The sequence below is a fragment of the Cornus florida genome, unplaced genomic scaffold (assembly GCF_030987335.1).
Source record: "Cornus florida cultivar Cherokee Brave unplaced genomic scaffold, ASM3098733v1 CherokeeBrave_3.0.0_Hap2_Chr02, whole genome shotgun sequence".
In the NCBI taxonomy this organism is placed as follows: Eukaryota; Viridiplantae; Streptophyta; class Magnoliopsida; order Cornales; family Cornaceae; genus Cornus; species Cornus florida.
The window spans coordinates 61,426,858-61,452,274 of NW_026775572.1; the positions used below are offsets into that span (position 1 = coordinate 61,426,858).

The following is a 25,417-nucleotide window of genomic DNA, read 5'->3' on the forward strand; positions in this document are numbered from 1 at the left end:
CTAGGTTTTTATTTGGCTCTTAATTTAGGTGTGAGAGTCTTTCGACTCAGAAGGGTTGGACAGCCAAACTATTATTGGTATCAACCGAATTTGGAATTGGTCCTAAATGAATCAAGCAATTGCTGAAAGGCAAAGATAGCCCTTCCGTTAAGTTCATTTAGGCCTCAATGAAGATGACTTTTAACAAAACAAGGGCTGGAATTGAATGAAGCAACATTAATTGCACAAGCGTCTATCAATCCCAAAGAACTTACAAAACAACAATGGAGGGAACACTAAGTTTTGACGTCCATCATATTTCATAAGCATAATTTTTATACAATTTGTACAACAGTTTGATTCTAACACTAGTACTAGACTACTGCTATGAAAGAAGTACAATTGAAAAGAAATTGAAAAAAAGTAGAATTCTACTGTTGGTCGTGTGGACCTTTTCTGCATATCCCTCCAGCACTATTTATAGAGAAGCTTTGTAGTAGTTGTGGTTCTCATACTGTTTAAATTCAAATCTCTAATAATTAATTCTGTTGCCTAGCACTAATCCAAAGCCACGTGTTTCCCAATCAATTCCTCCTGTGGAATGGGACTTCTTGCTGACATGGCACTGCACTATATTACTAAATTAGGAAATTACTTTAATATATATACTTTAATATGTTGACTAAGACTCCAATTTTGAATAAGAGCCTTAAAATTAACACATCATATCATCCTCCAATCAATCGGTGCCACGTGGCCAAATTAGAATTAATTTAAAGTGCAAACACCTGGAAGTAATTCCCTGTTGATGCAACCATTGTAAAAGAAACCAAACTTCCAATCAACCATCACCAACTAGTTGAAGTAAAACTCTTCGATCGCCGAGTGAGCTGAATCAGGAAGTTGCATGCTAATTTAGACTCCTTTTCTGAATAAAAGTCTAGAAATCATTCTCCTCTAGCAACGCTATATTGTTCCTGGCCAATCAGCACCAGAGAATCAGAATTTCTACAAATCAATCAATATCATGTGGTCGAATATTTTTAGGGTGCAAACGGTTTTTGAGAGATTCAACTCCTTACCATGTATCATAATCCGATACCATTGTACATAAAAAAATCCAATGACCAACATATTTCAGTAAATACTTGTACTATTTTTTATTTATGTAGTTAATACTTGTACTATTATAATTATAAATTATTGGTAAAACAAATTTTAAATTTATATTACAAATACTTAAATAAAATGAGTAATATATATTTATATATTTATGTATAATATATACACACATAAAATGAGTTACGACGTGTTGAAGGTCCTATTTACCGCGATCGATGGCGATTGGTGACTGTCGATGCAGATCTTGACCGTCGGTTGGAGGTCCTCCAGCAATATGCTCTCGATTATCTCCATCGAGAAGTTCTCGCGTTGTAGAAAACCCAAGCTTAGGGACCGTCTGGATGATGGCGAGCTTGTGGCTTTGGATGATGGTGGCGGCGAGCTCGAGATTCAGTTATCCCGTCCATCGCCGAGCTCCCTCATCCTAGCTGTTTCGATCTCACAACTGACCGCCAAGAGTTCATCCCATTCGGTGGCCGCCGATTCAGTCATCCCGTCCATCGCCGAGCTCCCTCATCCTCGCCGATCAGACTCACTCGCGCATAGCTGTAGTTCATCCACAGCCACCGCCCGAGCACGCCGTCACTGTCATCTGAGCCGCCGCTAGTCATCCATTGCCGAACCAATCTCCCAACCCTCTTAACCGCCGACCTATATTCGCCTCCCCTGTTCTATTTATTGGGCTCCTCTCTCTATATATATGTGAATCATTCTCTCTCTATATATATGAATCATTCTCTTTCTCTCTTCACAAATATCAGAGAGGTCTCACTTTGCAAATCTACACTTTCGCCTCACTTCCCCAACAGAAGATGGTGTGGGTTAATTGGGATGATTGTCTGAGAGGAGGAAGAAGAGCAACTGTGTGTTGGGGGCAGTTTAGTCACAAAAAATAGTCAACACGAGGTCAAAGGGTAACATAGTCATTTAACACCAAAAATTGACATTTGGGGTGTAAGTGAAATGTTAAGCCACTAATTAGGGTCTAAGTGGTCGCTAAAAACCAAATTTCCATCTAGGTGAAATATGCGCCAACCTCAACCCAAAAAAAATTCAGTGGGGGCAAGCCACTCTTAGATCCATGCTTGACCACTAGTATTCCTTGCTCGACTAGTGTGTCTTTAGTTCTCCAATGTATGTGTTCAAGCCATCAAAGTCTACTCTCTCTAGTTTTCTCATCAATGGGTGCTACGCCTAATTTTTCTCTCTTTCATTAGTAACCCTATTTCTTTTAGTCATTCCATCTTTCTAATTTCCGCTACATTAAGGCACTGCTCTATTTCTATTTTAAGGCCCAACACTCCGTTCCATACAACATAGTTGGTCTAATAACAGTGTTATAAAAATTTTCTTTTAGCCTATGTGATATTCTTTTATCACATAAAATCCCACTAGATTGTCTCCATTTTGTGAAATCGACTCCAATTCTACTAGTTACATCACTATTTATCTATCCATCCTTTTGTATTATTGATCCTAGATAACCAAAGTGGTTGTTTTGAGTAATCTTTTGGCCTTAAAGTGCTATTATTATATTATCAATGTCCGATTCTTTATTAAATTTACACTTCATATTCTCACTTTTAGTTTGACTAATTCTCGATTCTAAAGCATTTCTCCACGTTTCTAGTTTTATTGCTAAGTTCTCTTTAAACATCATGCACCATGGAATCTCGTTTCGAAATTCTTTTGTTATTTCTATGATTATTGAAAATAGGTAATGGGTTTAGCACTTATCCATGGTGCAACCATACATTTATGGAAAACTCACTAGTTTCACCATGCAGGTACTAACTTTAATTTTTGTATTTATATACATATTTTGGATTTTTTTATGATTTGCAAGGGGATTTATTTTCTTTGAAGAGCCCATCTCTTGGGACCCTATCATACATGTTTTCTAATTCTATAAAAAAAATATAGGGCAAATTTCTCAAAACCCCCACTACTGTAAAAAAATGATCATAAAATCCCAACTAGTTTTAAAAATCCCCAACAATATAACAACATTATCATTTTACCCCAACTTTGTCAAATGAAGCCATTAACCCAACGTAAGATTAACAATTGCTTTGCCAAAGTGAATTTTGTGACCAAAATACCCCTAGAGTAACATGTGACAAACAAGTGATATATATTTATATATGTTATTCCGAAAATATCCCCAAGCTCACCCTTCTGGACAGGCTCAAACACTTTAATAGTATAATTTATAAGATTAAAATCACGTATGGACATACACACACACACACACATATATATATATATGTATATTTATATATCACTGCTCATCTTCTTCACCCGCTTTCTAAAAAAATTTGTTGGAATCTGGGTCAGGAAATGCCAAAAAAAAAAAAAATCATATAATTTGATAATTGCTCTTCATCCTCTGAGAATTTGAAACGTTTTGTGATCATTGTGATGACTGTGAAAGACGAGGAAAGATATGAGGCTTTCCAATGGGCTAATTCCAATCATACCTTCAAATTGGCGATGAATCTATCTTGCCAACTCCTCCATCCCCAATCACACTTGATAAATCTATTAAATTTACAGAGACTCAATCACGCATGTTGCAACCCAATTGAAATTTATTGATTGCAAACCAAATCACAATTGAAATTTATTGATTGTAAAACCCTATTCACTCTTACCCTTCCCTCCTTTTCATTCTCTCTCTACTAGCTGCCATCTTTGCCACCTAATCACCGTCGTCCACTGCCAACTCACTTTTACCCTCAGAAGCAGTCGCATAAGGCAGGCATGGCGCAAGAAACGACTGGCTTGGGCGACTTCTTGACTTCGATGAGGCACATACGGCAGTTGCCGGTGATGGAGAGGCGGCTGTGGTAACAAAATTGGGGAATGTCGACGCCGGCGACCTCGCAGGCCTGTACCACGGTCATGCATTTGGGGATTTTGATAGGATAGCCATCGACAAAGACCTCGATTGCCTCCTTTGGGTTGGCGATGTGAACCCTAGCTCTGCCCACTGGAGTCCGCTTCGGGAGATCTACCGGCGGCTGGTCTTGAGCTGCAGCTGCGGCTGCGGCTTCTAGTTTCTACAACTCAGGCGTGGAGACGATGGTCCTGACGATGAAATTTTAACATATTTATATGTACACACACAATATATAGTAATTAAAATGGTTAATTGGCAGGGGAAGGAGGCACTGGTGGATCACTTTGAGAAGTCTACATTTCGGTGTGATACGAATGAGTTTTTGCCTTTGTGTTTTAGCCCAGCAAGAGATGGTTTTGGTAAGTGGTTGAAACAAAGTTTGGTTAGGGAACGTATTTATATATATATATATATATATATATATATATATATATATATATATATATATTAATTAGGGTTTAGTTTAGGTTTAGCTAGGGATATGTATGTGAAAAAGAGGGTGGAAGAAGAAAAATTAGGGTTTAGTTTAGGTCTAGCTGGGGTTTGAAGATGGGTTTTCGAGTTTGATGGAATTTGATTACTGGGGTTATCCAAAATGGCGGATTTGTGGCGGATTTGTGACAGTTCTATAGCATTTTCCGGCGAGAGGTACCGGAAAGAGACGAGTTGTGAACCGTTGAACGCCAAAAGTCAAAGAGAGTAATATTGTAATTTGAAAAATATAATTTCTTGGTTTTTTAAATAAAGTGGAACATCATAAGGGTAATTTAGCCACTTCACATACCTTTAACGGCTAATTGATAGAATTGGGGTAAAATGATAACGTTGTTATATTGTTGGGGATTTTTAAAACCGGTTAGGGTTTTATGATCATTTTTTGAAAGTAACGAGGGTTTTGAGAAATTTGCCCAAAAATATATGTAAGTCTTGTTGCCATGAATTCCTTTGTTAGTATTTATTCTATTACCCTTTCCCATATTTTCATTCTATAACTCATGACTTTAATTCATCTATTGCTCCCTTTTGTTTTTGTAAATCGGTACTATTATATTTTTTTTCCCCACCCATATTGCATCATGCCTTGTTTTAGGATGTTATTAAACATCTTTGTTAGCCACTCAATTCTTACATTTCCTTTGTTGGTTGTTTTATTTATCATTCCTATGTTAAGTCATTTCCTTTTACTTCTTCTCGAGGGTAGTCCTCATTTAATTAGATTTTGAAAATAAACATTCTATCTAATTAATATGTCATAATCTTTGACTAATGTTGTGTTATCTATGTCCTTAATACATTTAATTGGTTTAGGTCTTTAGTTGATCTATCTCAATTCTTTAGTAATTTATAAATATTTTTCTCGCTCTTTTCCGTGCCTAGTTTTTTATTCAAGGCATTTAGTGAGCTTTGTCTAGCTTTACTTACCAACTTCTTTACTTCACCTTTAAGTTTAGGATAAATTACACTGACCTCGCCTAAGATTTGGGCAAAATTCACACGGGTAAACCATTCAATGTTTATTACTTTGATATCTGCTAAACCCATTTGTCGACGTCCGAAAAGTGACTTTGAGTGTGAAAAGTCAGAAATGCCCTTATATTATAATAATATATTATATTGCATTTATACAAGGGAAAGACAAAATTGTCATTTTATAAAATTTAGGCAACATATTTGCCAGAAATAAAATGCTAAGGGTGTCGTTGAGCACATACACCAAATCTCAAGGGAGGTCAAAGTAATAAACGTTGAACGGTTTACCTGTGTGTACTTTGTCAAACCTTAGGGGAGGTCAATGTAATTTACCCCTAAGTTTATTATGTGTAAGTATTCTTGTAGTTTACTTTTCTTTTTCTTTTTACCATGCTTTAAAACTTTTTCTCTTTTGTTTAATTATTTGTTGCACTTCCTCGCTCCACCACCACGTCTCTTTCTTAATAAACTTCTTTCCTTTAGTTTCACTCAAAATTTCTTTCACCATATTCCTAATATAATTTGTCATTTTGACCCACAAGTTATTTATGAGCATTCCAATCAGATCGTTTTTCCCTTAATATATGTTCTTTAAACGCGGTCGCTTTACTATCTTTTAATTCTGATTGATAGATTGGAAGCGGTGGGTGGTCTTGTTGAGCTTCAACGTAATAGGAGAGTAGCTTGTCAGGCAAAATGTGTTGAGATTGCGGTTATGGAGGAAATCTTGTGGTGACAGAAATCTCGGGCCTTGTGGCTCAAAAAGGGAGACCGTAATACAAAGTTTTTTCATTGAACTGTTAATGCTCATAAGTGGGGCAACCATATTGGGCGGATGTGTGTGGACGAAACGGCGTTAATTTCTTAGGAGGAGGTGCCTACGGGGATCGTTTCTTTCTATCAGAAGTTATACACAAAGCCTTTACGTTGGAGGTCACGGCTTGATGGTCTTCACTTTGATTCTATTTCAATTGAGGATAGGGATGGGTTAGAGAGCCCCTTTACGGAGGAGGAGGTTTTGATGGCTTTGAAGAGTTGTAATGGTGACAAGGTTCCAGGTCCGGATGGCTTCACAATGAGATTTCTTTTGGAGAGTTGGGAGGTGGTTAGATAGGAGGTTATGGGCACTTTTCATGAGTTCCATTCTAATGGGAGGTTCGAAAAGTCGTTGAATACTTATTTTATTGCTCTTATTCCTAGGAAGGGCGGAGCTTCTGACGTAAAGGACTTTAGCCCTATTAGTCTGATTAGGTGTATGTATAAGCTTATCGCTAAAGTCCTTGCGTTAAGATTGAGGGAGGTTCTGGACAGAGTCATTTCAGAGTCTAGACAGATCCTAAACTTTACTCTTATTGCCAGTGAATGTGTGGATTTTAGGCTTAATAATAGGGTTCCTGGAGTTCTGTGTAAGTTGGATATCGAGAAAGCCTATGATCATGTTTGCTGGAATTTTTTATTTTATCTGTTAGAGAGGATGGGTTTTTGAGAGAGATGGAGGACATGGATTGAAACTTGTGTTTTGTCTGTCAAATTTTTTATGTTGGTTAATGGGTCTCCTTCCGGGTTTTTTTTGGCAGTTCTCGTGGTTTAAGGCAAGGGGACCCTCTTTCCTTTTTCCTGTTCATTATTTTTATGGAGTCTCTTAGTAGGTTGATGAGGAGGGTTGTGGTCTTGGGGCTCATATGGGGCTTCAAGATTGGTCCAGATGCAGCTAGACCTATCAACGGATCGGATTCGAACCGGATCATGGTCAATCCGATCCGAATCCAATAAGCATAATAAGTGATCCGATCCGGTCTGACAATCCAATGAATTTTTATTGAGTCAATCCATATCCGATTTATTTGATTATCAGATGTCCGATCCAATAGTCCCATCCGATTATGTAACTACACACTTGCACAAATCACCAATCAATTTTCTTGTAAACTTGAAAAAAAAAAAAAAAAAAATCAAATTGAGAGAGAAAAATCAAATTAAGCAAATACTACAACCACATTATTCATTAATTAGATAGGAAACGTGAAATAAATAAATAAATAAATTCGAGAGAGACAGTTTATAGAGATAAAATTATGAAAATATTATACCAGACAATGTAATAAAATTCAAATTGAGAGAGAAAAGAATAATAGAAGGAAAACAAAATAAAATAGCTAAAAGATTTTAGGGTTAATTACAACGACACCCCCTGAAGTTTGCCGTATTAACAGGCATATATAAATTTGCCCTTTTTTGAACAATGAGACCCCCTGTCAGTTTTGTAATCCAAACAAGGCCTTATTGGTTGCGAAAAGACAATATTGCCCCTGAATATTTAAATCACTTTTATCCTAAAATATTATGCGTGGCAAAATGTCTAATATACGCCTCAGTTAATATTAGCCACACAAAATGGCGCCATTTGGCGCTAGCTACTACCCACCCACCTACCCCATTTATTTCACCTTTGTCGGTCTCGCTAAACTTCTCAATTTCTCTATCACGATCACAATCTCTCTCAGTACTGTTTATCTGAAAGAAAACCAAAGGCTTTACCTTTTTTTCCTTTCATTTCTCTATCACGATTTCGCTCACTATTTATCTGCTCCAAAAATGTAACATTTATTTCTGGAACGCTAAAGTTAGTTGCTTGGTGTGATCAACAGTTCGGATTCTTGGTGGTTTGTGTCGTGTTGTTCATTTTTCTGTTCTTTACATTCGATGTAAGTGATCTAATCTTTCCTCTGCGGCATATATGGTGACTTTGTGCTTCTTTGTTATATAACTTTAGATATTGAGGGATTTCTAATGATTTTTATTTTTATTTTTTATTTTTACATAAATTTCTTATTTCATAAACACTGAAGATGGTTGGTGGTGTAATCAACTGTTTGGATTTTGAGGGGTTTGTGTTGTGATTGAGCATTTTTTTTTTTTTTTTTTTTCATGAACGCCAAGGTTGGTTGGTTGGTGTAATCAATCGTTCAAATTTTGGGGGGTTTGTGTTGTGATTGAGAGTTTTCTAATTGGTTTTTTTTATTTATTAATTTGTTGTTATTTCATGAAATTAGTTGCATATATGGTTTTTTTATAAGCGTTTTTTTTTTTATATTTATATTATTAATTTATTATTTTTTAAATTTTTTTGTAACATTTAAGATTTCTGATTGAGAGTTTTATGTTCAATTTGTTATTAATTTATGTTTGAGGGTTTTATTATAAAATTGTTGTTATTATTTGGGGGTTATGCTGATATACTTGTACAAATTAATAAGATTATGTGGTATAAGTTTGCATGTTAGTGACTTCTGCAACACTAGTGATTGGTCTGTTTGTGTTAATTGTATGACGGACCATGGGTTCCGCTCTGGTTAACATGAACAGATTCAATCCTATCTTATGCATATTGCATTACAATTTCTTTACCTATTTTGTATTAATGTTTTTTCTCAGTTGCAGATGGGTAATGACAAAGTCCATGATCTCCTACTTAATTTTGATGGTCACATACATGTGTTGAATGGGATAAATCCAAATGGATATAGTTTCTTGGACTTGTATTCATCTGCTTATGCATTTATGCTTAGAAATGTTAATTAGACTGGTATGGCAGTGAATATATTTTACAAATTTCCTAGGAATTATGGTAGACTGTTATTAAATGGGGATGATGATATGATCATTATGTTTGAAATGAACTCAGATGTTAGAGAGATAGATATAATTGTTGAATTTATTGACAAGGGGGTGTTCCAATTGATTTAGACAGTCACTGCCCACTACAAAATTCTGAGGGGGAAGATGAAGACAGTGAGGGGGAAGATGAAGACAATGATGATTCTCAGAAATCTAATTACAGTTTCTCAAACAGTGATGATAATGAGGACTGGAATGAGGGAAATGAGGCACATGATTGGGATAATATTGAATTAGAAAGTGACAGTTCTGATAATAGTTGTGGAGATTTATCAAATTATAGTGATAGTGCTGAATTTAGTGGAGAAAGTGGTGATGAAATGAAAGGTTCTGTGCATCAACACATCAAGGGGATAATGTTCAAGTATGGTGCTAATGGAGAGATTAAATTTGTGAAGGATCATTTGTTTGATGATATCAATCACTTCAGGACCATGTTGAAGGATTATTCAGTTCAAAAGGGTTTCAAATTGGTGATGAAGAAGAATGAAAGAATTAGAGTGACTAGTCATTGTGGGAACCCAGGTTGTCATTGGAGAATCCATGCAACAGTATTGAAAGACCAAGTTACCTATAAGGTTAAGACAATTGGTCCAGAACACACTTGCATTAGAACCACTAAGAACAAGGTGGTCACTTCTACTTTTATAGCAAACAAACTTGTTAACAAATTTAGAAATCAACCTGACATCAGTTTAGAGAAGTTGGAACAAGAAGTTAGAGATCACTTTAAGGTGGAAGTAAGTGAGGCATGTTTGAGGAGGGCTAGAAAGAAAGCTTTAGAAAAAAATGAAGGAATCCATGCTGATTTATTTTCCAAACTGTGGAAATATGCAGCTGAGATTCAAAAAACCAATCCTGGGAGTTTGGTGTTTATAAAGCATTCACAAGAAGAGGAACCAAGGTTTATAAGAATGTTTTTATCATTTGTAGCAGTATTAAATGGCTTTAGGGATGGCTGTAGACCATTTATTGGTCTGGATGGTTGTTTTTTGAAAGGTCCATTTGGTGGTATTTTAATTAGTGCAGTGGGGCTGGATGGGAATAATGGGTTATACCCATTTGCATTTGCAGTAGTGGAGTCTGAAAGCAAAGAAAGTTGGACGTGTTTTTTGGAACATCTACACAAAATCACTGGTGACACATGTGGGAATTTGGCTTGGGTAATAATGACTGATGGTCAAAAAGGAATACTTCCAGCTGTGGATAAGGTATATCCTCATGCTCTTAATAGAAGGTGTTGCAGGCATATTTATGCTAACTTTAGAACATTATATCCTGGTGTTAAGTATAGAAAATTATTTTGGATGGCAGCTAGGGCTCATAGAGAGTTGGAATTCAATAATGCTATGGCAAAGATACAAAATAATTGTCCAGAAGCATGGCAGTGGTTGATGAACCATCCACTTAAAACATGGGCAAGGCATAGGTTTGATGAGAGACAGAAGTGTGATTTTCTGACAAATAATGCAGTTAAGTCATTAAACTCATGGCTTAAGAAGGTGAGGGCAAAACCTATAACTGCTATGTTTGAGGGTATAAGAACTAAGCTTATGAGCAAATTCTCTAAAAGATTTCAGAAATCTGCTACTTGGGATAATTTTGCAATCCCAAAAATCAGAATCAAGTTGAATTTAGTTATTGAAAAGGCAGAAACATGTCAATTGATTTGGCCAGGTGGTGACTTCTATGAGGTAACAGAGGAAAATACCTTCAAATGTATTGTCAATCTTCAGAGCAGAACTTGTTGTTGCAGGGAGTGGCAACTCACTGGTGTGCCATGTAAGCATGCAACAATATGTATTACATGGAGAAGAGAGAATATTGAGGAGTATTGTCACGAATTCTTCAGTAGGTACACTTATGTGAAAGCTTACAAAAATATTATATATCCCATGCACCATGAGACTTTATGGGATGAAGTATCTAAGAAGGATTTGCTTCCTCCAATTCTAAAAAGGCCTGCAGGAAGACCTAGAGTGCAAAGAAAGAGGGAAGCTGATGAACCACGGGCTAGTAAGAGGTCTACCATTATTCATTGTAGCATATGCATAGGTACTGGACACAACAAAAGGGGTTGTCAAAGGGCTCCAGTTCAAAGCAAATGATCAAGGAAAAGAAAACAAGGGTCAGCATCAACTTCAACAACAACTTCAAGAAAAGGAAGGAGAGGAAAGAAAAGTGAAGGAGCAAGGACAAGGAGTCAAGCCGCAGCAGCAACAGTAGCACAGGTAATCCTTGCTTATTTTAAATTCGTTTAATTTCCTTTAAAAAAAAGTCAAATTTTTTAAAAATCAAATCCAATTTTTTTTTACAGGTAATCCTTTTTATTTTAAATTCGTTTAATTTCCTTTAAAAAAAGTCAAAATTTTTAAATATTAAATCCAATTTTTTTTCCAAATAATCCTTGATTGTTTTAAATTCGTTTAATTTCCTTTAAAAAAAGTCAATTTTTTTTTTTAAAATCAAATCCAATTTTTTTTTCCTTTTCAAAATTCTCTCATTTTTCTTTCCTTTTTAAATTTTTTGTTAACTATTTTTTCTTTCTTAAATTACTCATTGGTTGACATATTATTTTGAGTAATTTTTCTTCTTTTGTCTCTTGTTTTATAGAATCTTTATTTATTGTCGTGATTATTAATTTGCACTTGTTTGATTTGCCATATTATTTTGAGTAATTTTTCTTCTTTTGCATTTGTTTAATATGCCATAGTTATTTTTTAATGTACACTTGCAATTGTAGATCAGTGGTTATGCACAACTCACTCAGTCTAGTAGAGTTGTAGGCACATCAGCACCACCACAAGCCAGCCAATCCACCCAATCCAATGTAAGCACTTATTTGATTTGCATTTGTTTTTCTCACTGTAAATATCTTACTTCAGTTCCGATGTTATTTCTAAATGGATGGATTTTTTTGTTCTATTTTTGTAGGTTACAAATTATGCACAACCCATACAGTCAAGCATATTAGCATCAACTACACCACCCACTCAGTCCAATAGAACCTCAACAAGTGATGGAGTATTTGGTCCACCCTGGTACTAGGATTTGGCAATCAACAACATGTTTTTTGGGAGTTAGGTAACGTTTATGTTTTTGTAAATGCCACATATGACACATAAAAGAACACGAGTTGGGTTGTTTTTTTGTTTATTGGGTAACACTGGAAAGTTAGTTTTTGTTTGCACAATTGTTTTATTGCACATGCATTTGTTACTAATTGCATAACATAGTTGCTAACTGCACCTCAAAGTTGGTTAATTTTTGGTGTCAAATGATGGATATGTAATGACTGTAATGCTACTTTATTCAGGTTAAGATTTTATTAATGTTAAATGATGGTTATGTAATGGGCTACTGAATTACTTGCAAATTTTTTTTTTTTTTTTTTTCCTGGTGCAAAGCTTTTGTTGTTACAATGTTACAAAGGACAACAGAAGTACTTACCAATTTTATTTTATTTTATTTATTTATTTATTTTTGGTGCAAAACTTTGTACTTAAAATGAAACAAATCTTCCACTTGCCATTTTCTGTATTATTTCTCTTTTATTTCACTATTTGTATTTTGACATGTATATATATATGGCAAGATTCATTACAAGTACCATCAATATTAAAGGTAGGTTATATATAGCAAGTTCCATTATATATAGCAAAATCCGTTGTAATTAACCTTGTCAATATGGTAGTTATGCCTGTGAGAATTTTTGGCACCAAATCAGTAGTTTTGGCAGTTATGGACTTTTTTTTTTCCCCATCAAATGGTAATAAGGGTAGTTTGGTCCAATTAATTCAAATGAAAAGTAATAAAGGTCCACAAACAAGTCAAAGGGCAAATTGGTCCATTTTTCGTCTGTCAGGCGTGCTAGATGGTGTCAGGGGGTGTTTTGTCGACTTTATCAAATTTTAAGGGGTCTCATTGTTCAAAAAAGGGCAAACTTATATATGCCTATCAATACGGCAAACCTCAGGGGGTGTCATTGTAATTAACCCAAGATTTTATGAAACAGAAAAGAAAAAAAGAACAACATAAATTAGGGTAAAATAGGGCATGTAAACATGGAATTTTTGGCTTCTAACTTGTATATGAGAATAAGAATAGGAATAATAGAAGGAAAACAAGAGGAATGAATGATTTTACAAAAGAGAAAAGAGAAAACAAACAACACAGATTAGGGCATCATGTAAACATAGAATGATAAAAATAAAGAAAGAAAAAAAAAGAGGAAAAGAAAATATAAGAGAAATATGATACCAGAGGGTACGATCGAGAATCTCTTTCTACTCATTCAGTCACTTGGTTGCTTGATCTCCCTTTATCGTCGCTTCGCTGGATCTCTTTCTCTCTTCGCCTCACTCTTGATTCTCTTTCTCTATTCACTTCACTCCAGATCTATTGTATATTGACCGTATAATCAAAACTATGGGTGGGTCTAAGATATTATTTGAGAGGTACTAATATATTGGCTACTACATAATATGATTATGCAACCTATTGATCTAACGGTACATAATCACTGATAAAAAATCTAATGGTGTATAATTAATACACACACATATATATAATATTAATATAAATATATTATTATTATATATATAAATTTAATTCGGATTGGATCGGTAAAATCCATATCCGATTTGTTAAGCAAACGGGTTATTGGATTCGGATCATAAAAGGATTATCGGATTTTTTGTTGAATCCATATCTGCTTAATCGAATCGGATTCGGATTGGATTCGGATCAGAATCCGATCCATTGACAGGTTTAGATGCAGCATATCAGTTAAGATCTCTCATTTGCTTTTCGTGAATGACGCTCTGGTTTTTTATGAGGCAGAGGTGTCCTAATTGAGATATTTGAGACATGTACTGGTTTGCTTTTAGGCTGTTTCTGGGTTGAAGGTTAATGTGGGAAAGAGTGTGCTTGTCCTTGTAGGGGAGGTTTAGGAGGTTGATTCTCTTGCAGCTGTTTTAGGGTGTGGGACGAGCTCCTTCCCTATTTCTTAGTTGGGCTTGCCGCTGGGTGTCTCGTCAAGGAGGGTGGGAAGTTGGGACCCAGTGATTGAGCTTTTCGAGAAAAGGTTGGCTGGGTGGAAAAAACAATATCTTTCGAAGGGAGGAAAAGTTACTTTGGTGAAGAGCACTTTATTCAATCTTCCAACTTATTTTCTTTCGCTTTTCCAGATCCCCTCTTCTATTGTTGGAAGACTTGAGATGCTTCAACGAAACTTCCTATGGGGCAGTCGGGGGGAGGAGTTTAAATTTCATCTTGTCCGGTGAGAGTAGGTTTGCAGGCCTTTAAGTTAGGGGAGATTGGCCCCCTTTAACAGAGCACTCCTAGGCAAGTGGTTATGGAGATTCAGCAATGAAAGACATAAATTATGGAGGAAGGTTGTTTCATGTCTGTTTGGGGAGGAGAGAGGGGGATGGGCAGCTAGGCCGGTCAGATCTGCTGTCGGCGTGGGGGTGTGGAAATCCATTGGGAAGGGTTAGGATGAGTTCTCTAAGTATATTAGATTCAGAGTTCGGGAGAAAAAGATGTTCATTTTTGGGAGGATCCTTGGTGCGAGGACCGTCCTTTATCTTGTTTGTTCCCAAGGTTGTTTAAGATTGCTGTTGATAAACATGTTTTGGTTGCTGACTGCTATCGTTTTGATAGCGATAGGTTGTTTTGGGATGTGCAGTTCCGGCGATTCTTTCAGGATTGGGAGTTGGATGACATCACTGGTTTGCTGGACCTTTTGTATAGACATGAGTTGGATGACACTGGTTCGGATTCCTCGACTTGGGTGCTTTCTTCGCAGGGGACTTTTCAGGTCTGGTCCTTCTTTTTCTATCTTTCAGGTTTCATGGTACCACTTTCCCGTGGAAAACGATTTGGCAATCGAAGGCTCCTCTTAGGGTGGCCTTTTTTGTGTGGACTGCTGCTTGGGGTAAGATCTTGACTAACAATTTGAGAAAGAGAAGACAAGTCATTGTCAACCAGTGTTGTCTGTGTCTGAATGATGGAGAGTCTGTGGATCACCTCCTCTTGCATTGTCCTATGGCTCATGACTGTTGGAGTCTTATTTTGGGTCTTTTTGGCGTCCAGTGGGTTATGCCACGGACCTCAAGGGACTTGATTGATATTTAGAAGGGCCAAAGGGATAGAGCACATGTTCGCGATTTTTGGAAGGTGACCCCCTTCTTTTGATGGGGAGGAAATCTCCATTGGGGTGTTGAAGTTTTCTATTATTTGTTTTCTTTTTAGTTGGAGTATGGGGAGAGATTGTATATCCTTAGATGAGATCATGGACTTTTTGGGGCCTTTGGGCCAATAGGTTTTCCCCTTTCCCTTTTTATCGATTTTTTGTATAACTCTTGGGATGCGTTCCCCTATTGAATGCTTTCTAATACATTTTTACTTAAAAAAAAAAAATTAGATCCACTTAATTTTTTTGTTCTAATTTTTTTTTTTTTTTTTTTTTTTTGTACTTAAACCCTTTAATTAATATGTCTATAATTAGTATGCGATGTTTGTTTGTGAGGCTCTCTCAGGACACTTTATAATCATTACATGAGGTTCATTCTCTTCTTCTGTACAAGCAATAATCAATTTGTATTTTACTTATTCTACTTTTAAATGTTATTAGATTCTCTATCGTTTTTTTAAAGAAACTGTTATCTATTACCAAGTCACATACTTTGAAAGAAACTGTTGTCTATTACTAAGTCATATGGTCTAAAGCATTTAGGCTCTCCAAAACCATACCCTCCATGGATTCGTGTATATCCTATCCTATCAACACCTACATGTCCATTGAAATCACCGCCTACAAATATACCTTCACGACGAAGCATAGATTGTATCAATTCCTCTAATGAGTTCCAAAAGAGTTTCTTTGCAGTGCCGTCTAATACTCCTTGAGGAGCGTACGCACTTATCATTTTCAAGATATGTTCATTTTGAACATCTTTTTCAAAAATATTTTTAATTTGATTTTTTTCATTTTTATTCCATAAGAGTAAATTATGTAACTTTACTGCTAATGCTCAAAACTAAATGATGGAAATGGGGTTATTTGTAAATCTGATATAATTCAGCTAGTTCTTTAAAGAATATAGGGAATTATTTTCAAATGTAAATAAGTAAAATAAAGAACATATCAGAATCAAAATTATGATAAATGACGAAAATAATTGACATGCACTCGCAAAAACGCTCATATATTGACTAAAATCTATCATTTAACTTTAGAAGAACTTACATCATATTTCTTAGTCCTGAGCTCCAATGTCAATCCGTGAGCTGGATTAGATAATTCTTCAAGCAAAATCTCTTTTAACTCCGTTAAGAAGAACAGCCCAACAAAGTCCGTCAAGGTTCAGATCAGAAGACATAACCTGTGGTTCAGGAGGAAGACTTTTCTGCACCGGTGATACCGGTGTCATCGACCCGTAAAAATGCATTTACTTCAGTGAGTTCTATCAATACATGTCAACATTTAATCAGTCGGTCATACAATTATGTCATCAATATTACAGGAGCATTAAAGTATTGAGATACTCGTATTCTCTCCTGAAAAGAGGAGCCTGCCAAGTCCAAGCCCTGGAAAATCAAGACAAATGGAATCCTCATACATCAAGGTTAAGATTTTTGCTGATCGTGTTAAATTTCATGTATCAGGTCATGAGGAACTCCGTTTTTCTTTCATATGAAGAAAAAATCAAAGTAATTTCGTGTGAATCTTCAACATTGATCGGACAGAGAAGGCCAAATTGATAGAAACAAAAGAGTATTGTATGGAAAATGTGAAATTTTGTTTCTTACCAATGCTAGCATATCTTTCTTCATCTAAATTTCCTGCCTGAGCTCCAAAAGGTCTGGGACATATTCAGATGATTTTAATGACTTCATCAACCCTCTCAACACACCAAATATCTCCTCTGTCTTGTGATGCCTATCGTCCAAGGAATAGAATTCAACGACACTATTATCAACCTCAATCAAGCTACATCCTGGCAATTTCTGAAACCCAGTATCCCTCGTTGCAACTTTTAATCGTGCCACGTCTCCCCATCTTCGGGCATGCCCATAAATATTTGAAAGCATGACATAATTTGCAGGGTTTTTTGGTTCAAGTTCAGTGAGCCGTTGAAGAGCCAGTTCAGCCAATTCAATGTTTTTGTAGATCCTGCATGCCCCAAGTAAAACAGTCCAAATAACACTATCTGCTTGCATAGGCATCTTCCTAATGAAATCCACGGCTTGGTCTAAAAGGCCAGCTCGAGCCAAAAGATCAACCATACAACCATAATGCTCAATCTGAGGCATGATCAAATATTCATCAATCATTGAATGAAAGTAGTAAAATCCATCATCAACTAGACCCAAATGAGAACAAGCACATAAAATGCCTACAAAAGTGATTCCATCTGGTTTCTCTCCGGCACTCTTCATGCGAGAAAAGAAGCACAAAGCATCATCCCCACGCCCATGTAATGCTAAGCCATTAATAATGGTATTCCAAGATACCAAATCTTTTGTTACCATGCCATTAAATACGTCAATTGCATTCTCTATAATCCCACATTTTGCATACATATCTATCAAGGCATTGCCAATAAAAATGTTTCCTTGATAACCATTGTTCTCTGCATAGACATGAGCCCACTTACCCAAATCAAGAGCTCCTAATCTTGCACAAGCAGACAACACGGTCACAAGTGTAGCGTCATTAGGATGCACAGCAGACTCACTTAGCATCCTTTTGAAAGCACCCAAAACTTCGGAGAACTGGCCATTATGAGCATACCCTCCAATCAATCCATTCCAAGAAAAGATATTTCTCTCAGGCATCTCCTCAAAAAATTCCTCACACCCCTTAACATCCCCATTGTTTGCATAACCATTCAACAAAGTATTCCAAGACATCAAATCTCGGTTCGGCATCACATTGAAAAGCTTCCGAGCAGCCACCATGTCCCCACATTGAATGTACCCGGAAACCATAATGTTCCACAGTACAATATCACGCTCTGGTGCCAAATCAAAAAGCCTCCTTGCAGAAACTACATCATGGGATGAAATATACCCACTAATCATACAAGTCCACGCAACAACATTTCTCACAATCATTTCACCAAACATCTTATAAGCACACCCAATTCTTCCTCCACTTGAATACAACTCAATCAAATTGGTTCCCACAAATGGGTTCAATTGGAAACCAATCTTCCATAGAAAACAGTGCAATTTTTCGCCTTCTTGCAAGGCCAATGATAACTTTACACAAGACTTCAAAACCATAGGGAATGTGAAACAATCGGGTCTTGTTATATCCATCCTCTTCATCATGTGATTAAACAAAAGTACCACCTCCTTGTAGAGCTCGTTCTGGACATACACTTTGAACATTGTGTTCCAAACCGCTATATTTGGGTCGGGAATTTGATCGAACACAAGGCGGGCATGAGCCATTTTCTTCAGTCCGGCACATGCTGATACGAGTTTAGAAGCTAAGAATTGGTTGTCTTGGAAACCGTGAGTGATTATCTGGGTTTGTATCTGATAAAGCTGTTTTGGGTTCTTACATGACTGGTGTATGAGTGAGATCAACCGCTCTTCAACAAGTCTGTGAGAGGGTTTTGGGACAAAATTGACGAGTATCTTTGCAATTTTTATCTAGCAGAGAATGAATGACCTTCAGGTCATGAGTGCTATGTTTGTACTCGAAAGCTACAACTTTGTTTAATCTTTAGGAAACAAAGAGTTCAACAACGTGTACTTAAAAGAAGTGCACTGATCTGGTAATGAACATCAGTGATCCACAGTACTTAAAATTGATTTCGCGCTTAATTTTCTTCTCTCTTTCCCTCTTTTGAATTGGAAGTGTTACTTGGTCCTCCTCTAATTTTATTTTGCTTTTTATTATCTTACCAAGAAACTCGCGCAATTTTTTTTATCTTCTTAAGAGATTTGTTATTTAAAAAAAAAACCTCAAAATAGAAAACTTATGCATTCATTTTATAAGTTAATATTAAAAATAATGTATTAAAAGAAGTGCTTCAATTTTTTTTTTTTTTTTTCTTCTCTTTTTTTTTTTTAATTGGTACTCACACACACTTATCTATTCTGAAACTTAAACCATTGACCTCCTAGTAAAAAGTTGATACCGCTAAACCACTGACCCGTTAGTAAATGCTTAAACTTTTGCACTGCCCGTTGGTAAATGCTTGAAATTTTGCACCAAGTAGTGAAAATGGTGCCATTCATAATTGGAGGTTTTTTTTAAAAAATATTTAAACTTAAACCATTGAGCTCTTAGTAAAAAGTTGATACCGCTAAGCCACTGGCCCGTTAGTAAGTGCTTAAACTTTTGCACTGCCCGTTGGTAAATGCTTGAAATTTTGCACCAAGTAGTGAAAATGGTGCCATTCATAATTGGAGGTTTTTTTTAAAAAATATTGATTATATTCTTTCTTTTATTAAAAATATTGATCACATAATTGCCACATATTGTTCATGAAAATAGACTTTTAACCACATCTTGTGTATTTTATTTATTATTATTATTATTATAAATTTACAAATTGCAATAGTTTAGTGGTTTAATAATAAATGGTGCACCATTCAAAAGCTGTAACTTATAGTTACCTTCTCAGTTTTCAAAGTAGAGTATAAATCTCTATAGAGACAATGTGAGTGTAAGAATTTTTTGCCAACAAAAAAAAAAAAAAAAATGGGTGAAGTGCAAAAGAAGAGACATCTATGATATATACTTCTGGTAGCAGTTTGTCCTTTATTTTAAAAAGTGTGCATAATACACCTTTAATGTTTTAACATTGTGCTGAAAGACTCCTTAAACTACCTTTTTGCATAAATTTAACCTACTAATGTAAAGACAAAATGTATTAATACATATAGAAACACACGATTGTAGTGTATGTGCAATGCATTTATTAAAAATAAATTTATAATCTTAGTTAAAATTCATTATATAGAATTATCGTAAAGAAAAAATACTTTTATACTGATAATTTATTGAGCAATTTATTTAGGTAGTTGAAATTTCAATATTTTAAGGAGCTTAAATGGGTTGTCCTCTTGCACAATAGGCATGATTTCAAATATTATAATTCAAATTTTAAGCAAATAGACATAATTGTGGAAGGATTCTAACAAGTGAACAATATAAAACATCAAAAGATAAAAGGTAAAGTTTCAACCAAGCCTAGAGGGCATTAGGTTCATCTATGAGAAACTTATTATTATATCATTAATTTGTAAAATATGTCTAAAAAATTCAAAAAATGCTATAAAAATATATAATAGGCCAAAGAGGGAATCATTCGGTATGTCTACGAACCTTCGCACCCCTTTCCCCCAACTAACCACGCGCGCGTGTGTGTATATATATAAATATATATATATGAAAACTTGGGAAGAATTAACTTCTTATTCCATAGAAAAAAATAACTCCAACAGAAATAAAAATCCTAATGAAATAATGTTAAGCTAGCAGTTCTACATCAATTCCAAAAATCTAGATAAGAGTAAAAAACAGAATCGATATTTGTACTCCTATTTCTACAATTATACTCTAATTTTTTAGAAAATAACATTTTTAATTATACTTTATAAGTAAATGATTTTTTTTTCAAATACCCTTTAAAATATGAAATGAGCTTTTAGCATCCCCTTTCTCTCTCCAATTTTCAACATTTTTGGTCTCCAATGTGCTTTCTTAATCGCCTAATATATTGTTACAATAATATTATAAATTTGCTATAACCCTAATACTATGAATGATAAAAGTATACTTGCATATGAAGAAAAAGGGTTCAAAAAATTTAAGAAAAAAAAAAGAAAAAAGAAAAAAGAAAAAAGAAAAAGAAAGGAAAACACATACACAGTAACACAAACAGAGAGTAAACCCATATAAAGGTGATATCTCTTACATGTTTTGGAATAAATAATATTATAAATAAATAAAAAAATAGTTATTTAGTTCATATAGAAGTTGTAGGAGTCGATATGATGAGAGATTCAAATCATTTGAAACTTTTTATACATTTTAATAGTATATAATAATAATTAATACAGAACTTTTAAGAGTCTAATAGTTTAGAAATTTTGTAGTATTAATTGACTTGAAACTCTTTAACAAGTCCTACAAATGCCAAGAGCTTAGCTTATAAATGAGATTACCAGCACAATACAATATTTATCTCCAGTCATCTCCCAGTCTTCTTAGCTTGATTTCAAGATGTTTTAGACCAACCAATTAAAAGTAAAAATTTAAAATATGTCACATTAATTCACAGTTTATCATTACGAACAACTTAACGGTAAATGTAGTATTTGGAGTATCTTCTTTGGAAATCAATTTTTGAGTCAAAAACAGCTGACAGAAAAGTCCAAACCCTCAAAAGCCCTGTTGAGTGAAACCTAATAAAACCTGCGTACAATAAATACAACCATTTTTTTTTTTTTAATTTTTTTTTTATAGAATTTGAAACGGGATGTAACACTACTATCAACTATTTTTCCGATCATTTTCGATCCCATGTTATGTTTTTCAGTTTCAATATATATATATATATATATATATATATATATATATATATTACTCTCCGTATATTTCATAAAAGGAATTCAATAATAAAAATATGTTTGGTGAACTTTTTGTGATAATTGAAACATTTTTCAGTTGCCAACATTACCCCTTACCTATATATGTTCCTTATACTCAAGCAAAATTATCCAATTAAAATAAATAAAAAATTCTGATAAGTCTTACTTTTAAGGGATAATTACGTATAAATGGGGTTAGGGCTCCGTATTTACTCAGAGGCGGAGTCAAAGTTTCATATTTCCCTAAAATGGATTGCTGACGTGGCACATGAATTATTACTGTTCAAGAAATGTTTTGCCAAAAATGTCCTTCTCACTTTTTTCGGTGTTGCCTAAAATGCCCTTTCTCCATAATTTAATATATTGCCCTAATTCGTTCGGTAAATACGATCTTCTTTGGCCCTAAAAATAAAATTCTCTCATTCGCTGCTCTCTCTCATCGCTGCTCTCTCTCTCTCTCTTTCTCCACGACTCTTTCTAAGCCGGTCCCTCCACCCTCTCTCTCTAGCTTTATCGCTGTAGGAATTGAGAAACCCAGCTCAATTTTCAGTCCAGCTACAATGGGCTCAGAAGAGGGATCAAGGGTTCTCGGTGAGCTTCAAACCATACATTTGTCAGTGCATTTTCATTGTTTCAATTGAATTTTTCTTGTTTTCTTTTTTCGGCTGTAAATTTGGATTGAGTTATGATGATTTGGTGTTTCTTAAGCTTTTTTGTTGTAATGGTTCTTGTTTTTGTGTTTTCTTCTTATTGTAGGCTATTGGGTTTTCTAAAATTAGGGTTTTCTTCCTATTGTAGGCTATTGGGTTTTCTAAAAATAAATATAGAAACTACACAACAGGAGCCAGCTGCAACTCCTTTTTTTTTTCACTCAATTTAATAGGAAAAATGTAGAGAGCGTGATTTTACATCATGGATCGCTGGCACTTATAAAATGTTTTACATAGCACTTGAAAAACAAGAGTTCAAATTTGAGGAGTTGTCACTTAAGAAGCAAGGAATTACTCTTATCGTGCACTATGGTTGGTGTCTCTCAAATTCGTTGTGAATCAGTTGCTCTGTTTCCATTTTATTTTTATTTTTATTTTTTTTTTTAAAGAAATTGTCACTAAAATTTTCTTACTTCATCATCAATCAATTGCACAGAGCACCATCACATCAATCACTACAGACTCAACTGATTGATTTAACTGTCTAACAAGCTATTGGTTGTTTGTGAATAGGCGAGTAATGGTGAGGAGCCAATGAAGCTGAAGCTATATTCTTCCTGGGGGAGCTCTTGCTCTTGCCGTGTTCGTATCGCTCTCAACTTCAAAGGTCTCTCTCACTCTACTACTTTCCCTCTCTAAATTTTGATCAGTCAATTTCTTCTGCCGGTTTCACTTTCTAAAACCCTGATTTTTTATTTGATTTTAGTTAAAAAAAAAATTTTTTTGTTAATTATTGACCATTAGTTATCGCCTCTTTCAACATAGATCTCAAATATGAGTACAAAGCAGTTGATGTCATGAAATGAGAACATTTTAGTCCTGGTGAGAACATACATGGTGTCTCAAGAAATTTCTTGTAGTATTTAGGCTTATTTATATGATGATAAAGTATGATATTTATAATAATTAACATATTGGGTGTCTGGCATTAATGTTACACTATGGACATTCAAACTTCAGAATTCATTTTTTGTTCACACATTATGATCAGTAACTTTTGTTGGTGGTGGATAATTTATCAAAGAAAGTTACTTTCAGCTGGAAATAGACATCAATTTAAAGGAGAAGTCACCCTCTCTTGAAAAGAGTCATAAGCTCTCTTCACTGGCTATTGGATTGAGAAAAATATCGTAATTTGTGAATGTAAAAACACAGTCTGAGAATCTTATATCAGTCCTATCCATAAAGAGAATTCATGGCTCTTGTCAACTGGAGATCTTTGGATAGCTTTACTATTAATTTAAAAGGTTTATTTGGAAATGCAGAAATGTAACACTAATTTCATAAGTTAGTGTTTGTCTTAACTTTTTGATCCATTTCATGCATCTAATAAGTGAAAACAAAATAGAAACTTGATTATTATCTATTGCTTGTAATATTATATATATATTCAGTTTGGCTTTATAAAATAGAGTCTTGAACGGTCGTTGCAATTTAATCATTGGCCTAAAAGTTTTTGGGACTCTAGCTCCATATTCTTTTTTGGTAGTCTTTATATATCTTGTTAATGTGTTATCTGTTTTTTGCGTATAGAATATTTAAATATCTTGTCAATATCTTGCTATTGTAGGCTATTGGGTTTTCTAAAAAGAAAGATAGAAACTATTAGATATAAAGGGACTACACAAAAGGAGCCGGCTGCAACTCCTTTTTTTTTCACTCAATTTAATAGGAAAAATGTAGAGAGCGTGATTTTACGGGTTGGATCGCTGGCACTTATAAAATGTTTTACATTGCAATTGAAAAACAAGAGTTAAAATTTGAGGAGTAGTCACTTAAGAAGCAAGGAATTACTCTTATCGTGCTCGTATCATACTCTTTAAATACTAACCAATATGTGTTCCTTACTTTTTAAACTTAGTGCTTTCTAGACAGTGGCTTTAAATTGAATGTACCCACTAAATGGTTGATTTGTTAAAATAAGCTATATCCTATTATGCACTAAAATAATTGGATTGGTTATGTACTTTCTGCTACAATGGTTTTCACATAACATAATTGTCTGTGTTCGATGATTAACACTCGCAATCAGCATCTTTCTTGAGCCTCTTTGTTCTTTTGAAAGAATATTCTTTGAGCATTTGACTTGACCAATATATGAAAAATGATATATCTCAAATTTCTGTTGTTTCGAGACAGGAAACCTTCACTGACTTCAATTTTTTGTAAATAATGACAGGATAAGTTCTCATCTAGTGAAGATAAAGTGGAAGTTGTTATTAAGATTTTTTAAATTGATGTCATTCCTGTTATTGTGAACTTCAGAAGGTTAGTTTCTATAATCCTCTTAAGAATGTATAATCCTCTGAAAAATACCCCTGCACACTATCATACTCTTTAGGATATATAATCGAAATCGTTATAAATTATAGGGATTATTACACATAAATGGACTTAGGGTATCATATTTACTAAGAGATTGAGTCAAAGTCCCATAGTTTCTTTAAAATGGGTTTGACCCAAAAGCTGAGGTGGCACATGAAAAAATACTGTTTGATATTTCTGTTGCCTAAAATACCCTTCTTCCTATTTTATGTGTTGCCTAAAATGCCCTTTTCTACACTTGCCTAATTTCAAGCCCTAAGGCCTTTCATATTCCATTCGGTGTAACCCTCTCTCACGACTCTTTCTCCCTCACTTGTTTCCTGCGATACAGATACAATCTGCCATGGCACGAACAATCTTCGATCTGCTAAAGGGAAATCAAATACTCAGGCTCAACGGTTCCTCTTTCCCTCTTTGCTGAAACCCTAACCTTTCTCTTCCTAATTTCTGGTGTAGCGGCAATAACTGGACGGTTGTAAACAATTGGGGTTTTTTACCGTCATCTCAGCCTCCGGTCACGTTATAACTCTTGAAATAGGTACTTTGACCTAATTAGAGCCCTAATGCTCTTTCATATTTCTATTTGTGCAGACCCTTCTCTCTCCCATTC

General features: G+C 34.9%; 1 protein-coding gene across 1 annotated transcript; it reads right to left on the reverse strand.

Moving 5' to 3' along the window:
• Nucleotides 1-15,197: 15,197 nt before the first annotated feature.
• LOC132295124 (pentatricopeptide repeat-containing protein At1g08070, chloroplastic-like) lies at nucleotides 15,198-18,720 on the reverse strand. Its single transcript, XM_059793239.1, has 2 exons — nucleotides 16,967-18,720; nucleotides 15,198-16,744 (listed from the first exon to the last, which is right to left on the reverse strand). The coding sequence occupies exon 1, from the start codon at nucleotides 18,614-18,616 to the stop codon at nucleotides 16,991-16,993; it is 1,626 nt and encodes a 541-aa protein (XP_059649222.1). The 5' UTR covers nucleotides 18,617-18,720; the 3' UTR covers nucleotides 15,198-16,744; nucleotides 16,967-16,990.
• Nucleotides 18,721-25,417: the final 6,697 nt, after the last annotated feature.

Bases quoted from the DNA above. Each gene is read 5' to 3' on its own strand.
- LOC132295124 (XM_059793239.1), bottom strand. From the start codon at position 18,616: ATGGCTCATGCCCGCCTTGTGTTCGATCAAATTCCCGACCCAAATATA.